Source organism: Sapajus apella, unplaced genomic scaffold (assembly GCF_009761245.1).
Source record: "Sapajus apella isolate SASKATOON/1434 unplaced genomic scaffold, GSC_monkey_1.0 scaffold15, whole genome shotgun sequence".
In the NCBI taxonomy this organism is placed as follows: Eukaryota; Metazoa; Chordata; class Mammalia; order Primates; family Cebidae; genus Sapajus; species Sapajus apella.
The window spans coordinates 18,249,538-18,273,287 of NW_022436955.1; the positions used below are offsets into that span (position 1 = coordinate 18,249,538).

Here is a 23,750-nt window from a genome sequence, read left to right on the forward strand (position 1 = left end):
ACACTGTTTCACATCCCAGCTACTCTCCATGAGTTCCCGCTCAAGAGTTACTGAGTGCTTTCCCAGAACGAGCATGCAGGGCTGACTGGGAAATCCCTGGAGTGGTAAACCTAATTCTTGCCACATGGAAACACACTAGAAACATGCCATCCACATGAAGTATCACCTTCCTACTTCCCCAGTACTGCAACTGCTCAAAGGAAAACTTGGTCACTACGGGACTGACATGTTTTACTTAGCAAAACCCCATCGGCTAGGAAGCTAAGGGGCCCACCTGGTTGATAGTTCTGTTATTTAAGGAATAAACCACCAACACCTAAGGGCACATTTATCTTCACCACCCCTCCTGGTAACACTCTTGGACTTCTCTGTTTATTTTTTAAAGCAAATATATTAATCCAGAAAAGTATTTCAATTCAAAAGAAGAGTGTCTGATTTCTTGGCAAGTGATCCCAGATACAAAACCAACTTAATACCCAAATTATCTTTTTAGCTCCACAATGCTCAATAGTGACAGCTGAATGTATAAAGGTAGCTTTATGCATCACTGTGCTTGCTTTCAAATTGACATTAAAGGAAATACATTATCTCTCACCCGTGTGGCAGTGGAAAATTACTGGAAGGTTGATAATAGCCTACCCACTCTATTTGTAGCATTTAATGGTTTAAAAACCATATAAGTTATTCCAAAAGAAAGTCAGCTTGTGAACCACACAATTGTATAGTTTAAAATGGTGGATTTTGTCACAATTTAAAAAAAAAAAAAAGGAGGGTATAGTAAAAATTACTATTCACATTCTACAGTAAAGGAAATTTCTGCTCAAAAACATCATATGGGTTGTCCAAGGCCACACCTCTATTAATGATAGAGCATGGCTCCCAGCCCAGGTCTTCGGAATCTAAAGTCAGGGTTCCTTCTACCATAATTCACTGACTTCAAGCCTCTTGACCCTCTCCTCATCTACCCTGCTGCCTGCCCTCTCATTAGTGAGTATCTTTTCATGGTCAAGCTTTTCTGTGGATCTTTGATAAGCAATTCTGATGTAGGTACTTACTCAACAATCCAATAATTATTTTATTTATTTTTGAGATGGAGTCTCGCTCTGTCGCCCAAGCTGGAGTGCAGTGGCGCAATCTCTGCTCACTGCAACCTCTACCTCCCGGGTTCAAGCGATTCTCGTGCCTCAGCCTCCCGAGTAGCTGGGACTACAGGCGCCCGCCACCATGCCTGGCTAATTTTTGTATTTTTAATAGAGACAGGGTTTCACCATGTTGGCCAGGCTGGTCCTGAACTCCTGACCTCAGGTGATCTGTGCACCTTGGCCTCCCAAAGTGTTGGGATTACAGGTGTGAGCCACCGCACCCAGCTGAGAATAAAATTTTAAATAGTTAACAGCATTTATGCCATCATTATCACATTTGTCCCACCACTAAACCAAGACAGAAAGAGAAAATTGCCTCACAAAGAAAATAAGAGAAAATTTCCCTGGGCTCCTTGTTTTTGAAACACCCAAGAGAAAGTTTCCTATCGAGGCAGGGTGGCTCACTCACTGTGTATCTGGCCTTCCAGACAGGCACCTGGCAAGGGAGAATATTGAGGTATTTCCGAGGCTGGCGGTAATCCCAGAACTAGAAGACAGCAAGCAAGATCATTAGTGAAATAAACGCCATTAAACAATTCTACTGAAATAAGCGTAGCCTTTGAACTCATTGTTTCTGGTCCTCTAAAGATACACTTCAACAGCGTATTTTTAGTTCAGCCCCTATAACCACGCCACTGTGACAGACATAAAGAAGCCTCCCTTTCCACTTCTAAAACACTACAGGAGAATTTCTGGACTTTATGAGGACCACCAGTCGGGGCAGCTTAATGTCAATAGGCCTGATTATGAAATGACCTTTAGCGCTGAAAATTAAAAGTGATGTGTTTGATCCTGTATCACGTTTATATCATGCAGGTGATTTAAGAACAATAGCTGAAGTGTCCTGACTACTCATTACATTTCAGACATATATTTAGAACTTTTTTTCTCCCATTTAATCTTTGTAACAACCATATAATGCATGTTATTCATCTCTTTTTCAAATGTAGAGACTATATAAGGAAACAATGTGATGTGCTCAACGATACAAAGAAAAAAGGCGGCTGTGTGAGAACCTAGGAGCCAATCCATTCAAGTCCACACCCGCTGTCATCCTCCAACATCTGAGGTGCAGTTCTTTTTTTTTTTTTTTGGGACGGAGTTTCGCTCTTGTTACCCAGGCTGGAGTGCAATGGCGCGATCTCAGCTCACCGCAACCTCCGCCTCCTGGGTTCAGGCAATTCTCCTGCCTCAGCCTCCCGAGTAGCTGGGATTACAGGCACGCGCCACCATGCCCAGCTAATTTTTTGTATTTTTTTAGTAGAGACGGGGTTTCACTGTGTTGGAGGCGGGTGGATCACGAGGTCAAGAAATTGAGATGCAGTTCTTGAAACTGTAGCACACACAAAGTGAGCCAGACACACTACCTTAGAGATACCCATGCTTCTAACGGGAGAGGCACATATGCTTAGAGCTCCAGCATCTGTCACAAAGGCAGGAAAACCAAGAGTGAAACTCGGAACTGTTTAAGTATTAGGGAATCATTTTCAAAAACAGATGACAGCAATCACAGATAACAGAAATCACTATGGCAATTTCTTTTTCCTTTTTTTATTTTAATAGAGGTGGAATCTTGCCATGTTGCCATGTTGCCCTAGGTCTCGAACTCCTAGGCTCAGGCAATCCTCCCACCTGGACTCCCAAAGTGCTGGAATTACACGTGTGAGCCACCACTCTCAGCTACTTTGGCAATTTCCTATAAAGTTCAAAGTACACGCTCCATATGATCCAGCAATAGCACTCCTACATAACTGCCCTAGAAAATAGAATATGTCTGTTCACACAAAACCCTATACATGAATGTTTATAGTGGCTCTATTCACAATCACCAAAAACCAAAAATCATCCAAATGTCCTTCAATGGGTCAACAGAAAATTAATAGTGGCATATCCATAAGTGAAATACTACTCAGTACTAAAAAGTTATGCATTATTAATTTTTAAAACAACTTGGATGACTCTTAAGGCATTTTGTTTAGTGAAAAATAGACAACCTTAAAAGGTTATACACTAGGTCGGGCACAGTGGCTCACACCTGTAATCCCAGCATTTTGGGAGGCCAAGGCAGGCAGATCACTTGAGGTCAGGGGTTAGAGACCAGCCTGACCAACATGGCAAAACCCCATCTCTACCAAAAATACAAAAATTAACTGGGTGTGGTGCCACACACCTGTAGTCCCAGTTACTCAAGAGGCTGAGGCATGAGAATCGCTTGAACCCAGCAGGCAGAGGTTGTAGTGAGCTGAGATGGCACCACTATACTCCAGCCTGGGCAACAGAGCAAGACTCTGTCACAAAAAAAAAGAAAGAAGAAAGAAAGAAAAAGGTTATATACAACATGATTCCATTTAAATGGCACTCTCAGGCTGGGTGCGGTGGCTTACACCTGTAAACCCAACACTTTAGGAGGCCGAGGCGGGCAAACCACTTGATGTCAGAAGTTCAAGACTGGCAAACATGGTGAAACCCTATTTCTGCTAAAAATACAAAAATAAATTAGCTAGGCATGGTGGTGGGTGCCTGTAATCCCAGCTACTTGGGAGGAGGCTGAGGCAAGAGAATTACTTGAACCTGGGAAGTAGAGGTTGCAGTGAGCCAAGATCATATCATTGCACTTCAGACTGGGCAACAGAGCAAGACTCCACCTCAAAAAAAAAAAAAAAAAAAAAAAAAAGGCATTCTCAAAAAGACAAAATTATAGTGATAGGGAACAGACCAGCGGCTGCCAGAAATTAGGAGTAGGATAGGGTATGACTGCAAAGGAATAACACAAGGTGGCTCTTTAGTGTCATCAAACTGTTTAACACCCCGACCGTGGGGGCAGTTATATGCAACTCTGCATATGTTACATTTCATAGGTTTTCAAAGCTGGTGCAGTGGCTCATGCCTATAATCTCAGTGATTTGGGAGGCTAAGGTAGGAGGATCACTTGAGGCCAGAAGTTCAAGACCAGCCTAGGCAACAAAGCAAGACCCCATCTCTGCACCTAGCTAATTGGGATGCTGAAGTGGGAGGATCAATTGAACCCAGGAGTTCAAGGTTACCATGAGCTATGATCATACCACTGCACTCCAGCATGGGCAACAGAGTATGACCCTGTCTCAAAAAAAATTTTTTAACAAAAAAAAATAAAAATTAGCCGAGTGCGGTGGCTCACATCTGTAATCCCAGCACTTTGGGAGGCTGAGGTGGGAGGATCACAAGGTCAGGAGTTCGAGACCAGCCTGACCAACACGATGAAACCCCGTCTCTATTAAAAATACAAAAACTAGCTGGGCGTGGTGGTACAAACCTATAATCCTAATTACTTGGGGAAACTGAGGCAGGAGAATTGCTTGAACCTGGGAAACAGAGGTTGCAGCAAGCTGAGATCACGCCACTGCACTCCAATCTGGGCAACAGAGCAAGACTCAGTCTCAAAAAAAGAAAAGAAAAATTATATCAGACCACATGGAACACCGTAAAAAAGTCTAACAGATGTATAATTATTGTTCCAGAGGAAAGGAAAGAGAAGGAATGAAACAGAGTAATATTTGAAGAGAAAATAATGGTTGAAAATTTCCCCAAAGTGAAGACAGCCAACAAGCCACAAATGTAAGAACTACTTTCCTCCTTCTTTCAAAAGAAACCAGTTTTCATAATGGCCTTTAATAATCATAACCTTTTCTGTAGAAGGGGTTGACCCACATAGGTACTCTCACACTGGCTTCTCTGTTTCAAAACTTTCAGAGAGTTAAAAAAGTATAGGGCTATATATTCAAGCCCCAAAATCTCTTACGAAACTTTAAAATATTCAAAATGTTTTAAAGCTGGTTTTACATGGTTTTAGAGCAAAAGAAGAGGCTTTCCAAAGGTTTTGCTTGGTTTGGTTAATAATTTTGCGAATAAGCCTGAATGGAAATGGAAATGACTGTCTGGAGTTTCATTACCTTCTAAAAAATCTCAAGAGTTCTAAGTGGGTAACTTTTTCTTCTCTCAAAAGAAAATTAGGATCTTCCAAAGAAATATCCAAACGAGCCAAGCTGGAATGCAAGACAGTATTCTATGTGCCAACAATGAGGTGTTAATAAATCTTAGCTGTTCCTCTACTTAATGTGCAGTATGAATGAACGACTATTACAAAGCTCAGAACATAATGAATGGGCAAACACCCAGCTGTAAACTACCACTCAGTTCCCCAGCCTGCCTGAGGGCTGGATGAGGGTCTTCTATTGCGTGTGTGGGAAGAGGTGAACGCAATTATTTCTGGGCAAACGTAATTTTGCCTACTTCCAAAAAAAAATTAGTGATTTAGATTGAAAAGTTTAAATGGCATAACTGTTCAAATTAATGGCATCCCTATTTTGATTCACTATGAAGACTAATAATCATGCAGCTAAACTTAAAATGAGAAAACTCGAGAATTTCTAGGAAGAGGTCAGGCATGGCAGCTCCTGCCTATAATCCCAGCACTTTGGGAGGCTGAGGCAGACAGAACACCTAAGGTCAGGAGTTCAAGATCAGCCTGGCCAACATGGCAAAAGCCTGTCTCTACTAAAAATACACAGATTAGCAGGGTATGGTGGCAGGCGTCTGTAGTCACAGGTACTTAGGAGGCTGACACAGGAGGCTCACTTGAACCTGGGAGGTGGAGGCTGCAGTGAGCTAAGACTGTGCCACTGTACTCCAGCCTGGGCAACAGAGTGAGACTCCATCTCAAAAAAAGAAAAAATTATAGGAAGAAAAAAAAAATAAAACTTCTAATGCTTTCGATTTGCTGCTCATAAAAAAAAAAATCTCAGCTTTCTCATTTTCAGTCCAAGGGACACACTTTATAACAGCAAGAGAAGCTTTACTCCATGGCTGTTTTTTCAAAAAATCTTTTCTATTTCACATGAGATGTGTATTAAAGAACCAAATGCTGGACTTGAAGAGGAAAGTATCAAGGATTCCTTTATTTTCCTTTTCTTTTTTCTTTCTCACTTTGTTTTGAGACAGGATCTCACTCTGTAGCCCAGGCTGTAGTACAGTGGCAGGATTATGGCTCACTGCACCCTTGGCCTCCCCAGTTCAAGTGATCTTCCTGCCTCAGCAGCCTCATGAGTAGATGGGACTACAGGTATACACCAGCACACCCAGCTATTTTTTTTTTTTTTTTTTTCTGTAGAGATGAGGTCTTCCTATGTTGCCCAGACTGGTCTTAAACTCCTGGGCTCAAGTGATCTGCTTGCCTCAACCTCCCAAAATGCTGGGATTACAGGTATGAGCTACTATGTCCAGCTTTTTTCCCTGTTCTCATAAGACCAGATTTGCCTTCCATGGAAAAGCTACATAGAAAGAAGTTATGTAAGTGTCCTTAGTTTTATAATAATCTATTTTAAAATGTTAAAATACTTCAATGAAATAGGCACAGTGACTCACACCTGTAATCCCAGCACTTTGGGAGGCCAGGGTGGGCAGATCAATTGAGGTTAGGAGTTCGAGACCAGCCTGGCTACCATGGTGAAACCCCATCTCTACTGAAAAAAAAATACAAAAATAAGCTGAATATGGTGGTGTGCATCTGTAATCCTAGCTACTCAGGAGGCTGAGGCACAAGAATCGCTTGAACCCAGGAGGTGGAGGTTGCAGTGAGCTGCGATCACACCACTACATTCCAGCCTGGGCAACAGAGCAAGACTCTGTCTCAAAAAAAAATTAAAAAAAAAGGCGGGTGGATCAGGAGGTTAAGAGATCGAGACCATCCTGGTCAACATGGTGAAACCCTGTCTCTACTAAAAATACAAAAAATTAGCTGGGCATGGTGGCGCATGCCTGTAATCCCAGCTACTCAGGAGGCTGAGGCAGAAGAATTGCCTGAACCCAGGAGGCGGAGGTTGCGGTGAGCCGAGATCACGCCATTGTACTCCAGCCTGGGTAACAAGAGCAAAACTCTGTCTCAAAAAAAAAAAAATGGGCAAAAGATCTGAACAGACATCTCTTAAAAAAAGACACAACACTTTTCACAAGATGGTGCCGAACGCGAAGAAGGAAGCTCCTGCCTCTCCTAAAACCAAAGGCAAAACAAAGGCTTTAAAGGCCAAGAGGGCAGTGTTGAAAGGTGTCCACAGCCACAAAAAAAAGAAGATCCGCACGTCACCCACCTTCCGGCAGCCCAAGACACTGCGACTCTGGAGGCAGCCCAAATATGCTCGGAAGAGCGCCCCCAGGAGAAACAAGCCTGACCACCATGACATCAAGTTTCCGCTGACCACTGAGTCTGCCATGAAGAAGACAGAAGACAACAACACACTTGTGTTCACTGTGGATGTCAAGGCCAACAAGCACCGGCTCAAACAGGCTGTGAAGAAGCTCTGACACTGATGTGGCCAAGGTCGACACCATGATTCGGCTGATGGAGAGAAGAAGGCATCTGTTCGACTGGCTCCTGATTATGATGCTTTGGATGTTGCCAAGAAAATTGGGATCATCTAAACTGAGTCCGGCTGGCTAATTCTAAATATATGTATATCTTTTCAACAAAAAAAAAAAGAAGAAGTCATACAAATAGCAAACAGTATATGAATGCGCAATATCATTGATCCTCAGAGAAATGCAAATCAAAACTACAATGAGATTTCATCTCACACTGGTTAAAACGGCTGTTATCCAAAAGACAAGCAATAATGAATGCTGGCAAAGATGTGAAGAAAAGGGAATCCTCATATACTGTTGGTAGGAATGTAAATTAGTACAGCCACTATGGAGAACAGTACGGCAATTCCTCAAAAACACAAGGAATAGAACTATCATATGATCCAGCAACCAATGCTAGGTATATACCCCAAAGAAGAGAAACCAGTATAATGAAGAGACATCTGCACTCCCATATTGCAGTATTATTCACAATAGCCAAGGTATGGAAGTGACCTAAGTGTACACCAACAGACGAATGGAAAAGAAAATATGGTACATATACACAATGGAGTACAATTCATCCATGAAAAATAATGCAATCCTATCACTTACAACACGGAAGGAACTAGAGGACATTATGTTAAGTGAGATAGGCCAGGCACAGAAAATAAACTTTGTTTGTTCTCACTCATATGTGGGAGCTAAAAATTAAAACAATTGAACTGATGAAGATAAGAGAGCAGAATGAGCTGGGCGCGGTGGCTCAAGCCTGTAATCCCAAGCACTTTGGGAGGCCGAGGCGGGTGGATCACGAGGTCAAGAGATCGAGACCATCCTGGTCAACATGGTGAAACCCCGTCTCTACTAAAACTACAAAACATTAGCTGGGCATGGTGGCGCATGCCTGTAATCCCAGCTACTCAGGAGGTTGAGGCAGGAGAATTGCCTGAACCCAGGAGGCGGAGGTTGCGGTGAGCCGAGATCGCGCCATTGCACTCCAGCCTGGGTAACAAGAGTGAAACTCCGTCTCAAAAAAAAAAAAAAAAAAAAAAAAGAGAGCAGAATGATGGTTACCAGAGGCTGGGAAGGGCAGTGGGGCAGGGTAAGGGGAGCCAGAAGTAGCAATGGTTAATGGCTAGAAAAATATAGATAGGCAGAATGGGTAAGAGCCAGGATTTGATAGCACAACTGGGTGATTACAGTCAACAACAATTTATTGTACATTTAAAAATAAATGAAAGGGTATAATAGGAATGTTTATAACAAAAAAAATGATAAATGCTTGAGGTGATGGAGACCCAATTTGCCCTAAGGTGATCACTATACATTATATGCCTGTTATCAAAAGATCTCATATACCCCATAAATATATGTACCTACTAGTTACCCATAAATTTCTTTCTAGTTACCCATAAATTTCTAGTTACCCATAAAAAATGGAAACAGAAAAAAGAAAAGTCTCAAACGCTTGCTGAAGCTGTACCTCTGGGAAAAATTTGCAGTGAGTTAAATTAATGGCTGTGGACGCTAGAATATAAAATAATGAAGCTTGACAACAGGTTAAAAAATAAAACACAAAAATCAAATAAAATGAAAATGAAGAAAACACCAGTAGCTTAAAACAAACTTCATGAAAGTTTTGGTTTTAAATAATACATAAACATAGAAAAAACTTCTGCCGGGCAGGCTGGCTCACTCCTGTAACCCCAGCACTTTGGGAGACCAAGGCAGGTGGATCACCTGAGGTCAGGAGTTTGAGACCAGCCTGGCTAACGTGGTGAAACTGTCTCTACTAAAAATGAAAAAACTAGCCAAGCGTGTTGATGCACACCTGTTATCCCAGCTACTTGGGAGGCTGAGGCAGGACAATCATTTGAACCCTGGAGGAGGAGGTTGCAGTGAGCTGAGATCACACTACTGCACTCCAGGCTGGGCAACACAGCGAGACTCCATTTCCAAAAAAAAAAAGAAAAGAAAAGAAAAAAGTTCACGTTTATCACAGTGTAAATATTGATTTTAACATACTATTCTAACTTAAATAAGTCTTGGGTTTATTTTCTTATGGAAAGCTTAATTAATTTAAACATCCTAAATTGCATAACTGTTTTCATGGATTATATGAGTTGACATTTCCACAAAATGTTTAAAATTATTAAAATGTAAAAATTGGCCGGGCGCGGTGGCTCAAGCCTGTAATCCCAGCACTTTGGGAGGCCGAGGCGGGTGGATCACGAGGTCAAGAGATCGAGACCATCCTGGTCAACATGGTGAAACCCCGTCTCTACTAAAAATACAAAAAATTAGCTGGGCATGGTGGCGCGTGCCTGTAATCCCAGCTACTCAGGAGGCTGAGGCAGGAGAATTGCCTGAACCCAGGAGACGGAGGTTGCGGTGAGCCGAGATCGTGCCATTGCACTCCAGCCTGGGTAACAAGAGCGAAACTCCGTCTCAAAAAAAAAAAAAAAAAAAAAATGTAAAAATTATATTAAATTGAATGAATAATAACAAATGATGCTTTTTAAAAAGTGTTTGCTCTTAACACCTTTTTTTTCTTTTTTTGAGAGATGGTCTCTCTTTGTAGAGTGCAGTGGCACAATCTTGCCTTAATACAACCTCGACCTCTCAGGCTTGAGCAATTCTCCCACCTTCGCCTCCCAAGTAGCTGGGACTACAGGTGCTTGCTAACATGCCTGGCTAGTTTTTTGCATTTTTTGTAGAGATGGGGTTTTGCCATGTTGCCCAGGCTGGTCTCAAACTCCTAAGTTCAAGCAATCTGCCTGCCTCAGCCTCCTAAAGTGCTGGGGCTACAGGTATGAGTCACTGTGCCTGGCTGAACTTTTTACAGTACCAAAGATCACAAGAACTTAAGTCTACAGCCAACATGGAGAAACCCCAACTCTACAAAAAACAAAAAAGCCAGCCAGGCATTGTGGCTTGCACTTGCAGTCCCAGCTACTCTGGAGGCTGACGTGGGAAGATCGTTTGAGCCTAAGAGGTCCAGGCTGCAGTGAGCCATGATCGTGCCATCGCATTCCAGCCTAGATAATAAGGCAATGCCTTGTCTCAAAAAAAAAAAAAAAAAAAAGAAAGCAAGAAAAAACAACAACTTAGCTATTCCATTACAGTATCAAGGTAAATATGTTTAATATTTTTCTAACAAACTCAACATAAACTTTTATTTCTGTGTTATATCAACTTAATTTAGATTAATTTTAAGACCTTCAACTAATATTAATAAATAACCTTTGAATTTATGTCTATGCATTTTTTTTTAAGAGATGGAATCTCACTCTGTCACCTAGAATGGAATGCAGTGATTTGATCACAGCTCACTGTAGCCTTGAACTCCTTGGCTCAAGCAATCCTCCTTCCTTAGCCTCCTGAGTAGCTGGGACTACAGATGCATGCTACCAGTCCAGCTACTTTTTTTTTTTTTTTTTTTTTTTGTAGAAACAGGGTTTCACTATGTTGTCCAGGCTCATCTCTAACTCCTGGCCTCAAGGGATCTTCCCACCTCAGCCACCCGAAGTGCTAGGATTACAGGCATGATGAGCCAGCCAAGAACACCTTTTGAAATTGTTAAATGGAATTATGAAAAACAATTTTTACACACACACACACATACACACACATCCTTGCTCCTTATTTTGATACATTATTATTTATCTGAGACAGGGTCTCACTCTGTCGCTCACGTTGGAATGCAGTGGTGTGATCATAGCTCACTGAAACCTCAACTTCCTTGGGTCCAGCGATCCTACCTCAGCCTTCTGGGTGGCCATGACTACTGGTATGCACCATCACACCAAGCTAATTTGTTTATTTTTTGTAGAGGTGGGGTCTCACTACATTGGCCAGGCTGGTCTGGTCTCCAAGTCCTGGGTTTAAGTGATCCTCCCTCCTCAGCCTCCCAAAGTGCTGGAATTACAGGCATGAGCCACCACACCCAGTCTTGAAACTTTATTGACTATCCAACAGTTAATAGGGTGAAAGGATTTACAAATATCTTTTGATCACATTAGTAAACATGCTTACTGCCACTGCTTTAAGAACATCAAATATTATCTATGATTGCATGAGGATATGTTTGGAAGATAATAAACGTGTTTCTTGCTTTATCAAGGAGAAAAATGGAATAATTTTGTCACATGTTTCATGTTGACAAAGTTGGCCAAATGCTATGGATTTTCTTGTAAAACAGAAATGCTTTGTGGAAAAGACTTTTCTGTAAAACATTATATGGATAGTGCACAAAAGGAATAAAACCAAAATGTCAGCCCAGCAACACAGCCAGCCCCCATCTCTACAAAAAGACAAAATAATTTGACATGGTGGCGTACGCCTGTAGCCCTAGCAACTTGAGAGGCTGAGGTGGGAGGATCACTTGAGCCCAAGAGTTCAAGGCTGCAGTGAGCTGTGATCATGCCGCTTATAGAGCAGCCTGGGTGACACAGTAAGACCCTGTCTCTGAAAAAGAAAACACCTAAGATGTAGGTTTTCTTTCCATTTAAACAGCAACTGATTTCTGAGCACATCATTTGTTTAAAACAGTAAAAACTTACGTTACAGCTAGAGAACAGGGGTTCACCAAAATACTGTTACTTTTTGTGTTTTTCATAAAGCTCCTGAATCATGTGCCTAAAGTCCCTTGTTTTTTAAAAACACTACCATTCTTAATATTTTTTTATCACTTCTGCTGTATTTAAATTTAGTTTCACTATATATCAAGACTGTACTCATTTCTTTATTTTAATTAATTTATTTTTTAAGAGGCAGTTTAGCTCTTGTTGCCCAGGCTGGAGTACAGTGGCGTGATCTCAGCTCACTGCAACCTCCACCTTCCAGGTTCAAGTGATTCTCCTGCCTCAGCCTCCTGAGTAGCTGGGATTACAGGCATGCACCACCACGCCCAGCTAATTTTGTATTTTTAGTAGAGATGGAGTTTCACCATGTTGGCCAGCCTGGTCACGAACTCCTGATCTCAGGTGATCCACCTGCCTCAGCCTCCCAAAGTGTTGGGATTACAGCCGTGAGCCACCTCGCCCAGCCATTTCTTATCTTTAGACCCTTATTTGACAACTCTTTCTTGCCAAATTCAGGTCCTATGTTCAAAATAATAAAATGGTCAAAATATTTTTTCAACTTATTTTTGGGTATCCCAGATGGCCACAGGGTAAACTATAATTCTCCCCTCAACTTATAAAAGGAATGATACTCAAAATAATTAGGTATCCTTGGTACTCTCCAGATTTTTAATGAGCTCCACACTCTGCACACTTCCCTATTATCAAATCCACAGTATGTGGAAGACTAGCAAAGAAAAGTTCAACCTCCCCAGATTCATTAGACACAAGTAAAATGTTGTTCATATGAATGAATTTCAGCAACTGTTTACTTTTTAATTTCGATAGAAACATATTCATGTTCATGTACAAAGACTGACATGTAACTGTTAGCAAGATTAATCCTTTTATTTAAAAAATGCTGTTTCTAGATTAAATATGCTCACCAGCTGGTGACGATTATGCAATTTATGGGCTCAATTAGAGGACCCTGGAGATTTGACAACCTTCCCACTGTTCATAACATGCTCTTGCTCTCAAGGCAATCACTGATGCAGTCTTACAAAATGATTACATGTCATTTGCAAACAGAAGACTTCAATCTTTCAATCTGATACAGGTAGTTATTACAAATTAACCGGAGACATTCCATCCTCCCATTCATAGATAATTCCTCCTTTTCACTTACCCTTGCCAAAGGGTTCCTGCTACAAGCTACAGATCAGAAAGTTCTCTGAAGAAATATCAGGGGCCAGGTGTGGCTCATGCCTGTAATCCCACCCAGCACTTTGGGAGGCTTAGGCAGGACGACTGCTTGAGCCCAGGAGTTCAAGAACAGCCTGGGCAACATGGTAAGACAAAATATATATTTTTTCTTTATATGTAGACACAAATATGTACATATCTATATCTGTATATAAAGATGTATACATACGTACATATCTATATCTTCTATATCTGTATATAAAGATGCATACATATGTACATATCTATATCTTTCTCTATGTAGATCTATTTCTCTATACAGATAGAAATACCGTATATAGATATGTACATATCTACACAGAGAAAGATATAAAGAAATATCTGAAGAGCCTTGGTTAAAAAAGAACCAGGCTTCCTTGAGTGTTGAAATCCTAGGAAACAGACTCATAGGTTCATGTTTCTCATCAGAATGTACCAAGGGTAGTCGGGCACAGTAGCTTACGCCTGTAATCCCAGCACTTTAGGAGGCTGGGGCAGGCAGATTGCTTGAGGTCAGGAGTTTGAGATCAGCCTGGCCAACATGGTGAAACCCCATCTTTACTAAAAATTCAAAAATTAGCCAGACATGTTGGTGCACCCTTGTAATCCCAGATACTGGGTGAGGCTGAGACATGAGAAGCACTTGAACCCGGGAGGCAAAGGTTGCAGTGAGCCAAGATCGTGCCACTGCACTCCAGTCTGGGTGACAGAATAAGACTCTTTCTCAAAAAAAAAAAAAGAACATACCAAGGGACTATGTCTGGATTTCTAGGATTCTTTTTGTCTAGAAGGCAGCAATTCTGTGAAATAGGCTGCTGTTAACCCAAGATCAGGGAAAAAACAGATTATATAAAATAATATGAACCCACTTAACTGTAGTTAATGTTCTAAGAGCCACATATGAAAAATTCTTTTCTTTCTTCTTTATCCCTAACCTTCAACTCAACTGTTTTAATTTACAAACTGAAATGAAATACACATGCAGTGGTACCTTGCTCCAACTGACCCCTTAGAATTCAGAAAATAAAAATATAATAAAAATTATTAATATAAATTATGAGCTAATAAATTGTCATATAAACTTAAGAATGATTATGTAGAAAAATTACACATATTGATCCTTATCTACTAAAAATAATGGTTGAATGTTATACAAAGTCCCTTTTCTAAGTCTCTTCACTTTTTATGATCATGCTATTGACATACATTCAGTAAAAATTATCTTGCTTCCAGGATATAGTGGAATAAATCAAATATCATGCCAAAAATCTCATTTCAATTATAAGCTAAGCCTGCTGGTAAAGAACAGAGAAGGCTTTGTATGGGGAAACAAGGCCCATCAAGTCCTCCCAGGAAACTGGCTGTTACCTGCTTTATTACCTATGAAACCCCAGCCTCACAGGTAGGAAAGATGTCACTGAATAGCAACAAGCTTGAGCATCTCAGAGAAAGAGGTGGAGTTGAACTGGATGGTTTTTGATTCCTGAACTTGGGAGACAGGCTGACTGGGGTATGGGGAAAAAAACCCAAATGCGGCCGCGCATGGTGGCTCATGCCTGTAATCCCAGCATTTTGGGAGGCCGAGGTAGGCGGATCACTTGAGGTTAGGAGTTTGAGACCATCCTGGCCAACATGGTAAAACTCCCTCTCTACTAAAAATACAAAAATTAGCCAGGCGTAATGTCACACATCTGTAATTCCAGCTACTTAGGAAGCTGAGGCAGGAGAATCAAGTGAACCCAGGAGGCGGAGGCTGCAGTGAGCCGAGATTGTGCCACTGCGCTCCAGCCTGGATGACAGAGTGAGACTCAGTCTCAATAATAATAATAACAACAAAAACCCTACGCCGGGCACGGTGGCTCACACCTGTAATCCAAGCACTTTGGAGGCCAAGGTGGGCAGATCACCTGTGGTCGGGAGTTCAAGACCAGCCTGACCAACATGGTGAAACCCCGTCTTTAAAAAAAAAAAAAACCCAAATGCAATATGAACAAACAAAAAAGTCACATCTGGCTCAGTAAAAAAAATCTTACAACCCTAAGGGATTCATAAACGTCAAGACAGAAGTTAACTTTTAACTTACTGTATGACTATAGTTTTGCCAATCATATCACAAAGATGTCAAACATGACTATACAAATACAACAAAGCATTAAATAAATGACGCTGAATCATAAAATTGCTAACCCAACTGCTGTGGTCAAACCCCTGTCCTTAGAGACAGAGACCTAACCACAAGGAGGAACTACTGGAGCAAAGATGTCTCTGCCCTGCCATCATTCTGCCCAAGGGTGAACATCACATGCCAGAGAGGAAAGGCAAACAGAACACGCTATACTTGTGATACACCAAAAATAATCAGGTTACTGAAACACATAAGATCTTGAGCATTTCCTGTAAGTTAGACAATCACTAATAAAATGACTGTATCTCTGAATCATGCACTGCTGATGTCTGAAAATGTCAGAACCTTATACATACGATAAACATGTGAGGAAACAGCTGTTTTTCCACCGGGAATAGACTAATTGTCAACTTTGCAACCTTAACAACTCTGTAGGCATTTCTCCTTTACTTTTATCTCTGTTACGCATATATGACTTCCTTGCAGCTTCTTTGCAAATAAACATCTTTCCCTTTCTTGAGACAATCCTGCTCAGTCGCCCAGGCTGGAGTGCAGTGGCACAATCTCGGCTCACTGCAGCACGTGCCTCCTGGGTTCAAGCAGTTCTTGTGCCTCAGCCTCCTGAGTGGCTGGGACTACAGGCGTGCACCACCACACCCAACTAATTTTTGTATTTTTAGTAGAGATCAGGTTTCACCATGTTGGCCAGACTGGTCTCAAACTCCTAACCTCAAGTGATCTGCCCGCCTCGGCTCCCAAACTGTTGGGATTACAGGCGTGAGCCACCGCGCCTGACCAACTTATTTCCCTTCTAAGTACTTTTGTCTCTGACTTCCTTTCACAAAGGGAAAGACGAAAACCTTCTGAACAAATTCTAAGAGCTGTATCAGAGGAGATGCTATGGCATGTCACTCTGCTGTCATAACGTAACATGGTTACATTGAACAGCACCATGTTGGGTCTTGCTCTGTTGCACCTGGCTGGTCAACATAACCAAATTTACATGTTCAGTTGCCCAAGAAGCACATGCACCTGTGAAATACATACTATGCTAACATACTGTAGCTTTCCTTCCAAGGTGGAATCATACATCCCTGATGCCACCCCAACACTGCTCCTCCAGCTTCCCCATGCATGCCACTCACCTTCACAGAATTGTCCTGACTGGAGGTAGCAAGAATGTGCTCGCTGTCTGGGTGCCAGTCCAGGCCATGGATTTTGGAGAGGTGGGCTGCCAGATATTCCACTGCTGTACTGGGTTTCTGCAACAGGTCAGCACCGAATGTTACCGATTTAGAAAGAATTCATTGAGTATCTACCACGTAAAAGTTTGCTAGCTACTGAGTGAGGATGCAAAAATACTACCAGTTACTGTTTCTATCCTTCACAGTCTTCGTTTTGGTTAAGCCAAACCAAACACCATCACCAAAACATTTCCCCAGTTCTCCTTCATGTGCTCTGCAAATGCCCCGGTGAGCCTCATATCTTCCCACTTTAATGAAGGATACAAGGTAGTGGGAGCTTTTCACCCCCTTTTTTGTTTTTTGAGACAAAGTCTTGCTCTGTAGCCCAGGCTGGAGTGCAGTGGCATGATCACAGCTGACTGCAGCCTCAACCTCCTGGGCTCAAGCAGTCCTCCCACCTCAGCCCTCCAAGTAGCTGTGACTCCAGGTGCACACCACCATACCTGGCTAATTTTTTGTATTTTTTTGTAGAGATGGGCTTTTGCACATTGTCCAGGCTGGTCTTGAACTCCTGGGCTCAAGTGGCCCACCTGCTTTGGCCTCCCAAAGTGCTGGGATTACAGGCCTGATCCACCATGCCCGGCCTCACACTTTAATAGTGCAATCTGACAATTCCCACTCCCTTTCCTCAGGATCACCCAAGCAGAGGGGTTGAGACAACCAAACGGACCCAGCTTCAACAAGAGGGTAAAACCATCCATCTTAAAGTGCTGGAGCCTAATATTCTGAAGGAGAATAAACGCACATCACAAAAGAAAACAATACATCCTTAATAAGCATATAGAAAATAAAGTCAGAAGGAAACCTCAGAAATATACATTAAAACAAGGTTTTTCTAAGCTAGCAAATAAGAAGACATTTGTAAAGAATGCTATTGAGGCTCCATTTGTCACTATCGGTGTGCATATAAAACAGTACAACCTTTTTTTTTTTTGGAGGCACTCTTACTCTGTCCCCCAAGCTGCAGTGCAGTGGTGCCATCTCAGCTCACTGCAACCTCCACCTCCCGGGTTCAAGCGATTCTCCTACCTCAGTCTCCCGAGTAGCTGGAATTACAGGCACCTGCCACCACACCCAGCTAATTTTTGTATTTTTAGCAGAGATGCACTTTCGCCATGTTGGTCAGGCTGGTTTCGAACTCCTGACCTCAGGTAACCTGCCCGTCTTGGCCTCCCAAAGTGCTGGGATTACAAGCGTGAGCCACCACGTCTGGCCAAAATAGTACAACCCTTTGAGGAAGAAATTTGGCAAGATTTATACAGAGACTTAAAATTTTCTACAACAAAGCCACAGCTCATATGAAGAAGAAAAAAAATTTTTTTTCCTTTCTTTTTTTTTTGAATTTTGTATGTTTTTGAAGAAATGCAGTCCTGCTATGTTGCCCAAACTGGTCTTAAACTCCTGGCCTCAAGCAATCCTCCTTCTATGGCCTCCCAAAGTGCTGAGATTACAGGCTTGGGCCACTGTGCCAAGCCCACAATTTTTCCTGTCTTAAGAGAATAATCCAAACTCACAGAAAGCTTTAGATACAAAAGAAGTTCATCTTGATGTTATCTGAAACACTAGAAAACCAGAAAAACCATAAATGATCAACAAAAGAGCAATAATGAAATGAATCACTTATATTAAAGCTATGTGACACCATAAGATGATACAATATGATGTAGCCACTGAAAGTTAGAAAGAGCTTATAGCACAAGGATAATGCATCTGTTGTACTGCCAAATAAAAAAAAAGTGTACACAACTATGTACACGGTATGACAAACTAAGTTAAAAAAAAAAAAAAAAAAGCATAGGAACAGAAAACACCAAAATGTTAGCATTTGTCTCTGGGTAGTACGATTATTAATGATTTTATTTTTTCATTTATATTTTCTACAGAAAGCAAGTATTACTTCTATAATTAGTATTAGTCAATGAGGTTAAGTGTGCCGTCTCCAGGCTGGGTGCAGTGGCTCACACCTGTAATCCCAGCATTTTGAGAGGCCAAGACAGGAGGATCACTTGAGACCAGGAGTCAAGACCAGCCTGGGCAACATAGTAAGATTCTCATCTCTACACAAAAAACTTTTTTTTAATTAGCCCATCGTGATGGTGCACATCCGTAGTCTCAGCTACTCAGGAGGCTAACTCAGGAGGATCACTTGAGTCCAGGAGTGTGAGGCTGCAGTGAGCTACGACTGTGCAACTGCACTCCACCCCAGGAGACAGGAAGACTGTTTCAAAAAGAAAAAACAGTGCAGTCTCTAGAACCAGCCTGCCTGAGTTCAACTTTTGGCAGCAAATTGTGCTTTGGTTTACTCATGTGTAGAAAAGGGATAATAATAGGATGTACTGTCCGGGCATGGTGGCTCATGCCTATAATCCCAGTACTTTGGGAGGCCAAGGCAGGTGGATCACCTAAGGTCAGAAGTTCGAGACCAGGCTGGCCAACACGGTGAAACTCCTTCTCTACTAAAAAAAATTAACAATTCGCTGGGCATGGTGGTGCATGCCTGTAATCCCAGCTACTCAGGAGGCTGAGGCAGGAGAATCACTTGAACCCGGGGAGTGGAGGTTGCAGTGAGCCAAAATCGCGCTACTATACTCCAGCCTGGGCAACAATGCAAGACTGTCTCAAAAAAAATAAATAAATAAGATGCACCTGCCCAACCTCTACGGAATCACCTTCTCACCTAAGAGCTACGTAAGGCAGAGGGCTTCTGCCACACAAGGCTTCCCCAGCATGTCCTGGAGCCTAATGCAGCATATAGGATGTGCCATGCCTAATCTCTGCTCCACCTCCCACTTCTCTTTCAAATGTACAAAGGGAAGGGAGCAGTCAGAAGACAGTGGGGACATCCCTGAACAAGCCCTCCCCACAATGCCTGAACATCTCTGGCCCCAGGTCTCACAGGCAGGAAGAGGATTTATACCCAGGTCTCATGGCAGTGACCGCTCTGTTCATTATTACCCAACGGTCTGGGAGTAAAATGCGGGGGAGGCCTTTTCCCTGTACCATGACCCTCACTGAGGCCAATACAATCAAATTCAGTAGAACTTTCCATTCTAGTCACAGCCAAGGACCCGCCACTGTTTCCATCCCTATGTGTCCACAGGCTGCTGCAGTGAGAACGTATGATTGATGTGCAGGCGACTTTGGGGCTGATGGGACGTCTAGGCTTGTAAGGGGAAATTTAAGCATAATGAGTGCCCTGCCTCGATCATCACTATTGGAAGTACTCAGGATGGCAGATGTTCAAGAACAATAACATTTCACCTTGCAAACAGGCAGGGATAAGAAGCCTGCTGACAAGTCTAGGATAGCGTTAAGCTCCACGCCTTAACTCCAGGGATACACACGTTGTTATTATCTTTATTTTGAAGGAAACTGAGGCTAAGAGAAGTGCAGTGGCTTACCTAGTGTCATAATTAGGAAGCGGCAAAATGGGGCTGATTTTCTTCAACTACTGGTCCTAATGTCTCACTTCCCTATCTTCCTTCAACATTGGATTGAGACACAAATGTCATCTGGTACTATGAGCTTAAAATGACCATTTACCATGCTGCACAGGTTCTCAGACTCTTAAGCCAAGTCCTGGCACTCATAAAATCATCTTCACACCCTCCGGGAGGGATCAAAGACCAACGAAGGGGAGAAAAAGAGATTACTCACCCTCTTATCCCATATCCGCACATCGCCGTCATGGCTGGTGGCAAGGCAGTTAGCATTTTTTTTATTCCATTTGACCTGGGAGGCACCCGCTGCAAAGAAAAATCAGGGAAGAAAGCTGCTGCCCTTGGTGCTTTTGGAAGCAGAGCGGAGCACAGCCAGGGAGCTGGATAATGAGTTCTGGCTGAATAAGCCCAGAACCCTTTAAGTTTCTATGACTGCACCAACTCCACTATTCCAGATAAAACGAAGCCAAAAAATAACGGAATTAACACATGGGAACAGGATCATAGTCACCTAATTGAGGAAATAATCTCAGGGAAAAAATCTACAGGTTACTCTGAGCAGACGCAGCAGGAGAACCTAGTTTCTTAGAGAGCAGTAGTTAAGCATGGCACTGCTGGCTGGTAATTGACTTGTCATGCAACCTGATCGTTTCTCATCCCCAAATAACACCTGCTCGCACTCAGCTCTCAGGCCTGCCCCTTCTTTTCGTTAAATTGTTGAGCAATAGTCTTAGATAAACACAGCCTTAGCTGAAGATCAGCTACAGAAGAAGCCCCAGTGTTGACCAATCCTGCCTCAAGGATTACAAGCTCTCCATACCCCATCTCCCTGTCAGCTGCGTCAGCCGTGGCCAGTGGCACCACACTGATCAGGGAAAGGGAATACCCTTAGTAGTGTGTGACCTCAGTTCTTCTCCTTCTCTGCCAATACAGAGTGTCACTGATACATTAGTGACAAAAGAACTACTTAAGACAGGAGGCATAATGTGAGATGCCAGAAAGAGCTGAGACATATAGAAAACTGGGACATAGTGACACTTCTGGCTGACTCTTAAAAATAAATCATTAATCAAGAACCAAACCAGAATCGAACTGACGGCACTCCTTCCTGCCTCCTCCTGTCCTCACTCACAGCACACATGACATTACTGCAGTGATACTTTTCCCTCTGCCTAGTGGTTATTAGTGAGGAGATCTATAGTAGATCCAAGGCTTTGGAGAGCTACCTGATCCAAGAAGCCCAGCGTATGACAGAGCAAGGACTCAGAACCCCACAGGACATGGAGCATTAGGCCCAGAACTAGGTCCTGTCCAAGGATATGTTGTTGATTTTGGTGAGGCTATTTGTCATGTTCTTTCTTGAGACATAGGATATCTTGTCATCTAAGAACAAATAGCGGAGACCAGTGAAGATGAAGCAAGAAAGAGTATTAGGAGGTGCAGTTTATTTGCAAGAAAGGATATCAGCTGAAGGAGAAAGTGAGTGACAAGAGCTTGCTCTACCTCCTCTTGACAGAGTTACTTAAGAGTCCAAGAGAACACATCTTTCTCAGTGGGGAGGCATCAGAACGGGACGGCTCCCAAAGGACCCTGGGAACCTCCAAATGCAACCTGCTTTATCAAGATGATTATTACACCAGGGCCTGGGCGTGGTGGCTCACGCTTGTAATCCCAGCACTTTGGGAGGCCAAGGCAGGTGGATCAGCTGAGGTCAGGGGTTCAAGACCAGCCTGGCAAACATGGCGAAACTCCTTCTCTACTAAAAATACAAAAATTAGCCAGGCGTGGTGGTGTGCACCTGTAATCTCAGCTACTCAGGAGACTGAGGCAGGAGAATCGCTTGAACCCAGGAGGGGGAGGCTGAAGTGAGCCAAGATTGTGCCATTGCACTCCAGCCTGGGCAACAGAGGAAGACGCCATGTCAAAAAAAGAAAAAAATCATCACACCAGGTTCAAATGGAGGTCCCAAGCTATGAAAGCTCCCAGACACAGAGAATACAGAGTCACAACGTGTGCCCCCTGAAAGATGGGGACCACAGACTCTGGGAAGCAGGCAGTACCCAAGGCTGCACCGCTCGGGGAATGTTAGATCCAGCAGCTTATCAAGGTCCACAAGCCTCTCACTTGCCTCTTTTCCCTCAGGGTAGCTCTGCCACCACTGAGAAACTACACTGAACACAAAGGAAAGAAGTCTCCTACTTCCTTTTGTCACAAAGATCTATAACAGAAAAAAAACACAATGAGAGCAAGTAAGCTAAAAAAAGAACCAGTTTCAGCCAGGTGCAGTGGCTAACGCCTGTAATCCCAGCACTTTGGGAGGCCAAGGAGGGTGGATCATTTGAGGTCAGCAGTTCGAGACCAGCCTGGCCAACATGGTGAAATCCTGTCTCTACTAAACATACAAAAAATCCCAGCTACTCAAGAGGCTGAGGTGGGAGAATCGCTTGAACCTTGGAGGTGAAGGTTGCAGCGAGCTGGGATTCTGCCACTGCACTCCAGCCTGGGTGACAGAGTGAGGATCTGTCTCAAAGAATAAAAAGAAAGAAGTGGTTTCTAACACTTCACAAATCATTCATCCAGCTGCTTAATACAATCATGATGCTAAAGGCCTTTTAATAAAAACGCATGGAATACAGAGGGAAAAAGAACCATGTACAGTAACCATTTCAGAGCAAAGACCAAATGTGTGTTCCAATGCACCAAGGAGATACAAAGGGACAGGATTGAACATACAGATAATACATGCTTTTAAAAAGGATGTCAAAATACTGACAATTCAGTTTTATCCCTGTGAATAAGTTATACCAGTTTTTTTTTTTTTTTTTGAGACGGAGTCTCTCTCTGTCACCCAGGCTGGAGTGCAATGGCATGATCTCAGCTCACTGTAACCTCCACCTCCCAGGTGCAAGCGATTCTCCTGCCTCAGCCTCCCTATTAGCTGGGATTACAGGCGCCCGTCACCACGCCTGGCTAATTTTTGTATTTTTAGTAGAGACAGGGTTTCACCGTCTTGGCCAGGCTGGTCTTGAACTCCTGACCTGGTGATCCACCCACCTCAGCCTCCTAAAGTGCTGGGATTACAGGTGTGAGCCACTGCACCCAGCCAAGTTATACCAGTCTATTCCACATTCTACTCTCAGGAAGTGGTGGGAATACTCCCTAGTAGCCGCAACTGAGAATTCCAGAAACGGTCAGTTCCAACTAAGCAATGCGAACAGGTAGATCAGAAAGTCACTTCAAGGACTTGGTTCATCCATGTTAAACGACACCATACATACAATCAGCATAATCTAATTGGGGAGAAACCACAGGAGAAACCTTGTTTTAATAAACTTCAGGAAAAGAACAACACAAACCCAAAAAGGAGAAGGAGAAAGACTTAAAAAGATGAGAAATATATCAACCACTTGCAAATATGGACTTTGGATTCTTATTCGAACCATTGTTCAAACAATTTGTAACTAAAAAGAGAGAGAGAAGATTGGAGAAATCTGAGTACTGCTTAGATACTGGATGATATTGAAGATTTACTGTTAATATTTTTAGGTATGTTAGGTATTTTTAAGTATGGTATTGTGGTTACTTTTTCGTTCAGGGAGTCTTCTTTTGTAAGACAA

At 42.6% G+C, this 23,750-nt stretch overlaps 1 protein-coding gene across 9 annotated transcripts in view; it reads right to left on the reverse strand.

Moving 5' to 3' along the window:
* The window catches only part of WDR59 (WD repeat domain 59), a 107,782-nt gene that overhangs the window by 45,541 nt on the left and 38,491 nt on the right, over positions 1-23,750 (reverse strand). For 4 of the 9 annotated variants that reach the window (XM_032284444.1, XM_032284446.1, XM_032284443.1 and 1 more), the window contains exons 7-9: positions 20,351-20,439; positions 16,595-16,711; positions 1,552-1,629 (exon numbers count right to left, since the gene is read on the reverse strand). In XM_032284444.1, coding sequence (XP_032140335.1) covers positions 1,552-1,629; positions 16,595-16,711; positions 20,351-20,439 — 284 coding nt within the window. Of the gene's footprint in view, positions 1-1,551; positions 1,630-2,509; positions 2,566-16,594; positions 16,712-20,350; positions 20,440-23,750 lie in introns of all 9 variants that reach the window. The other 5 variants (XM_032284445.1, XM_032284452.1, XM_032284451.1 and 2 more) reach the window with 3 other exon arrangements.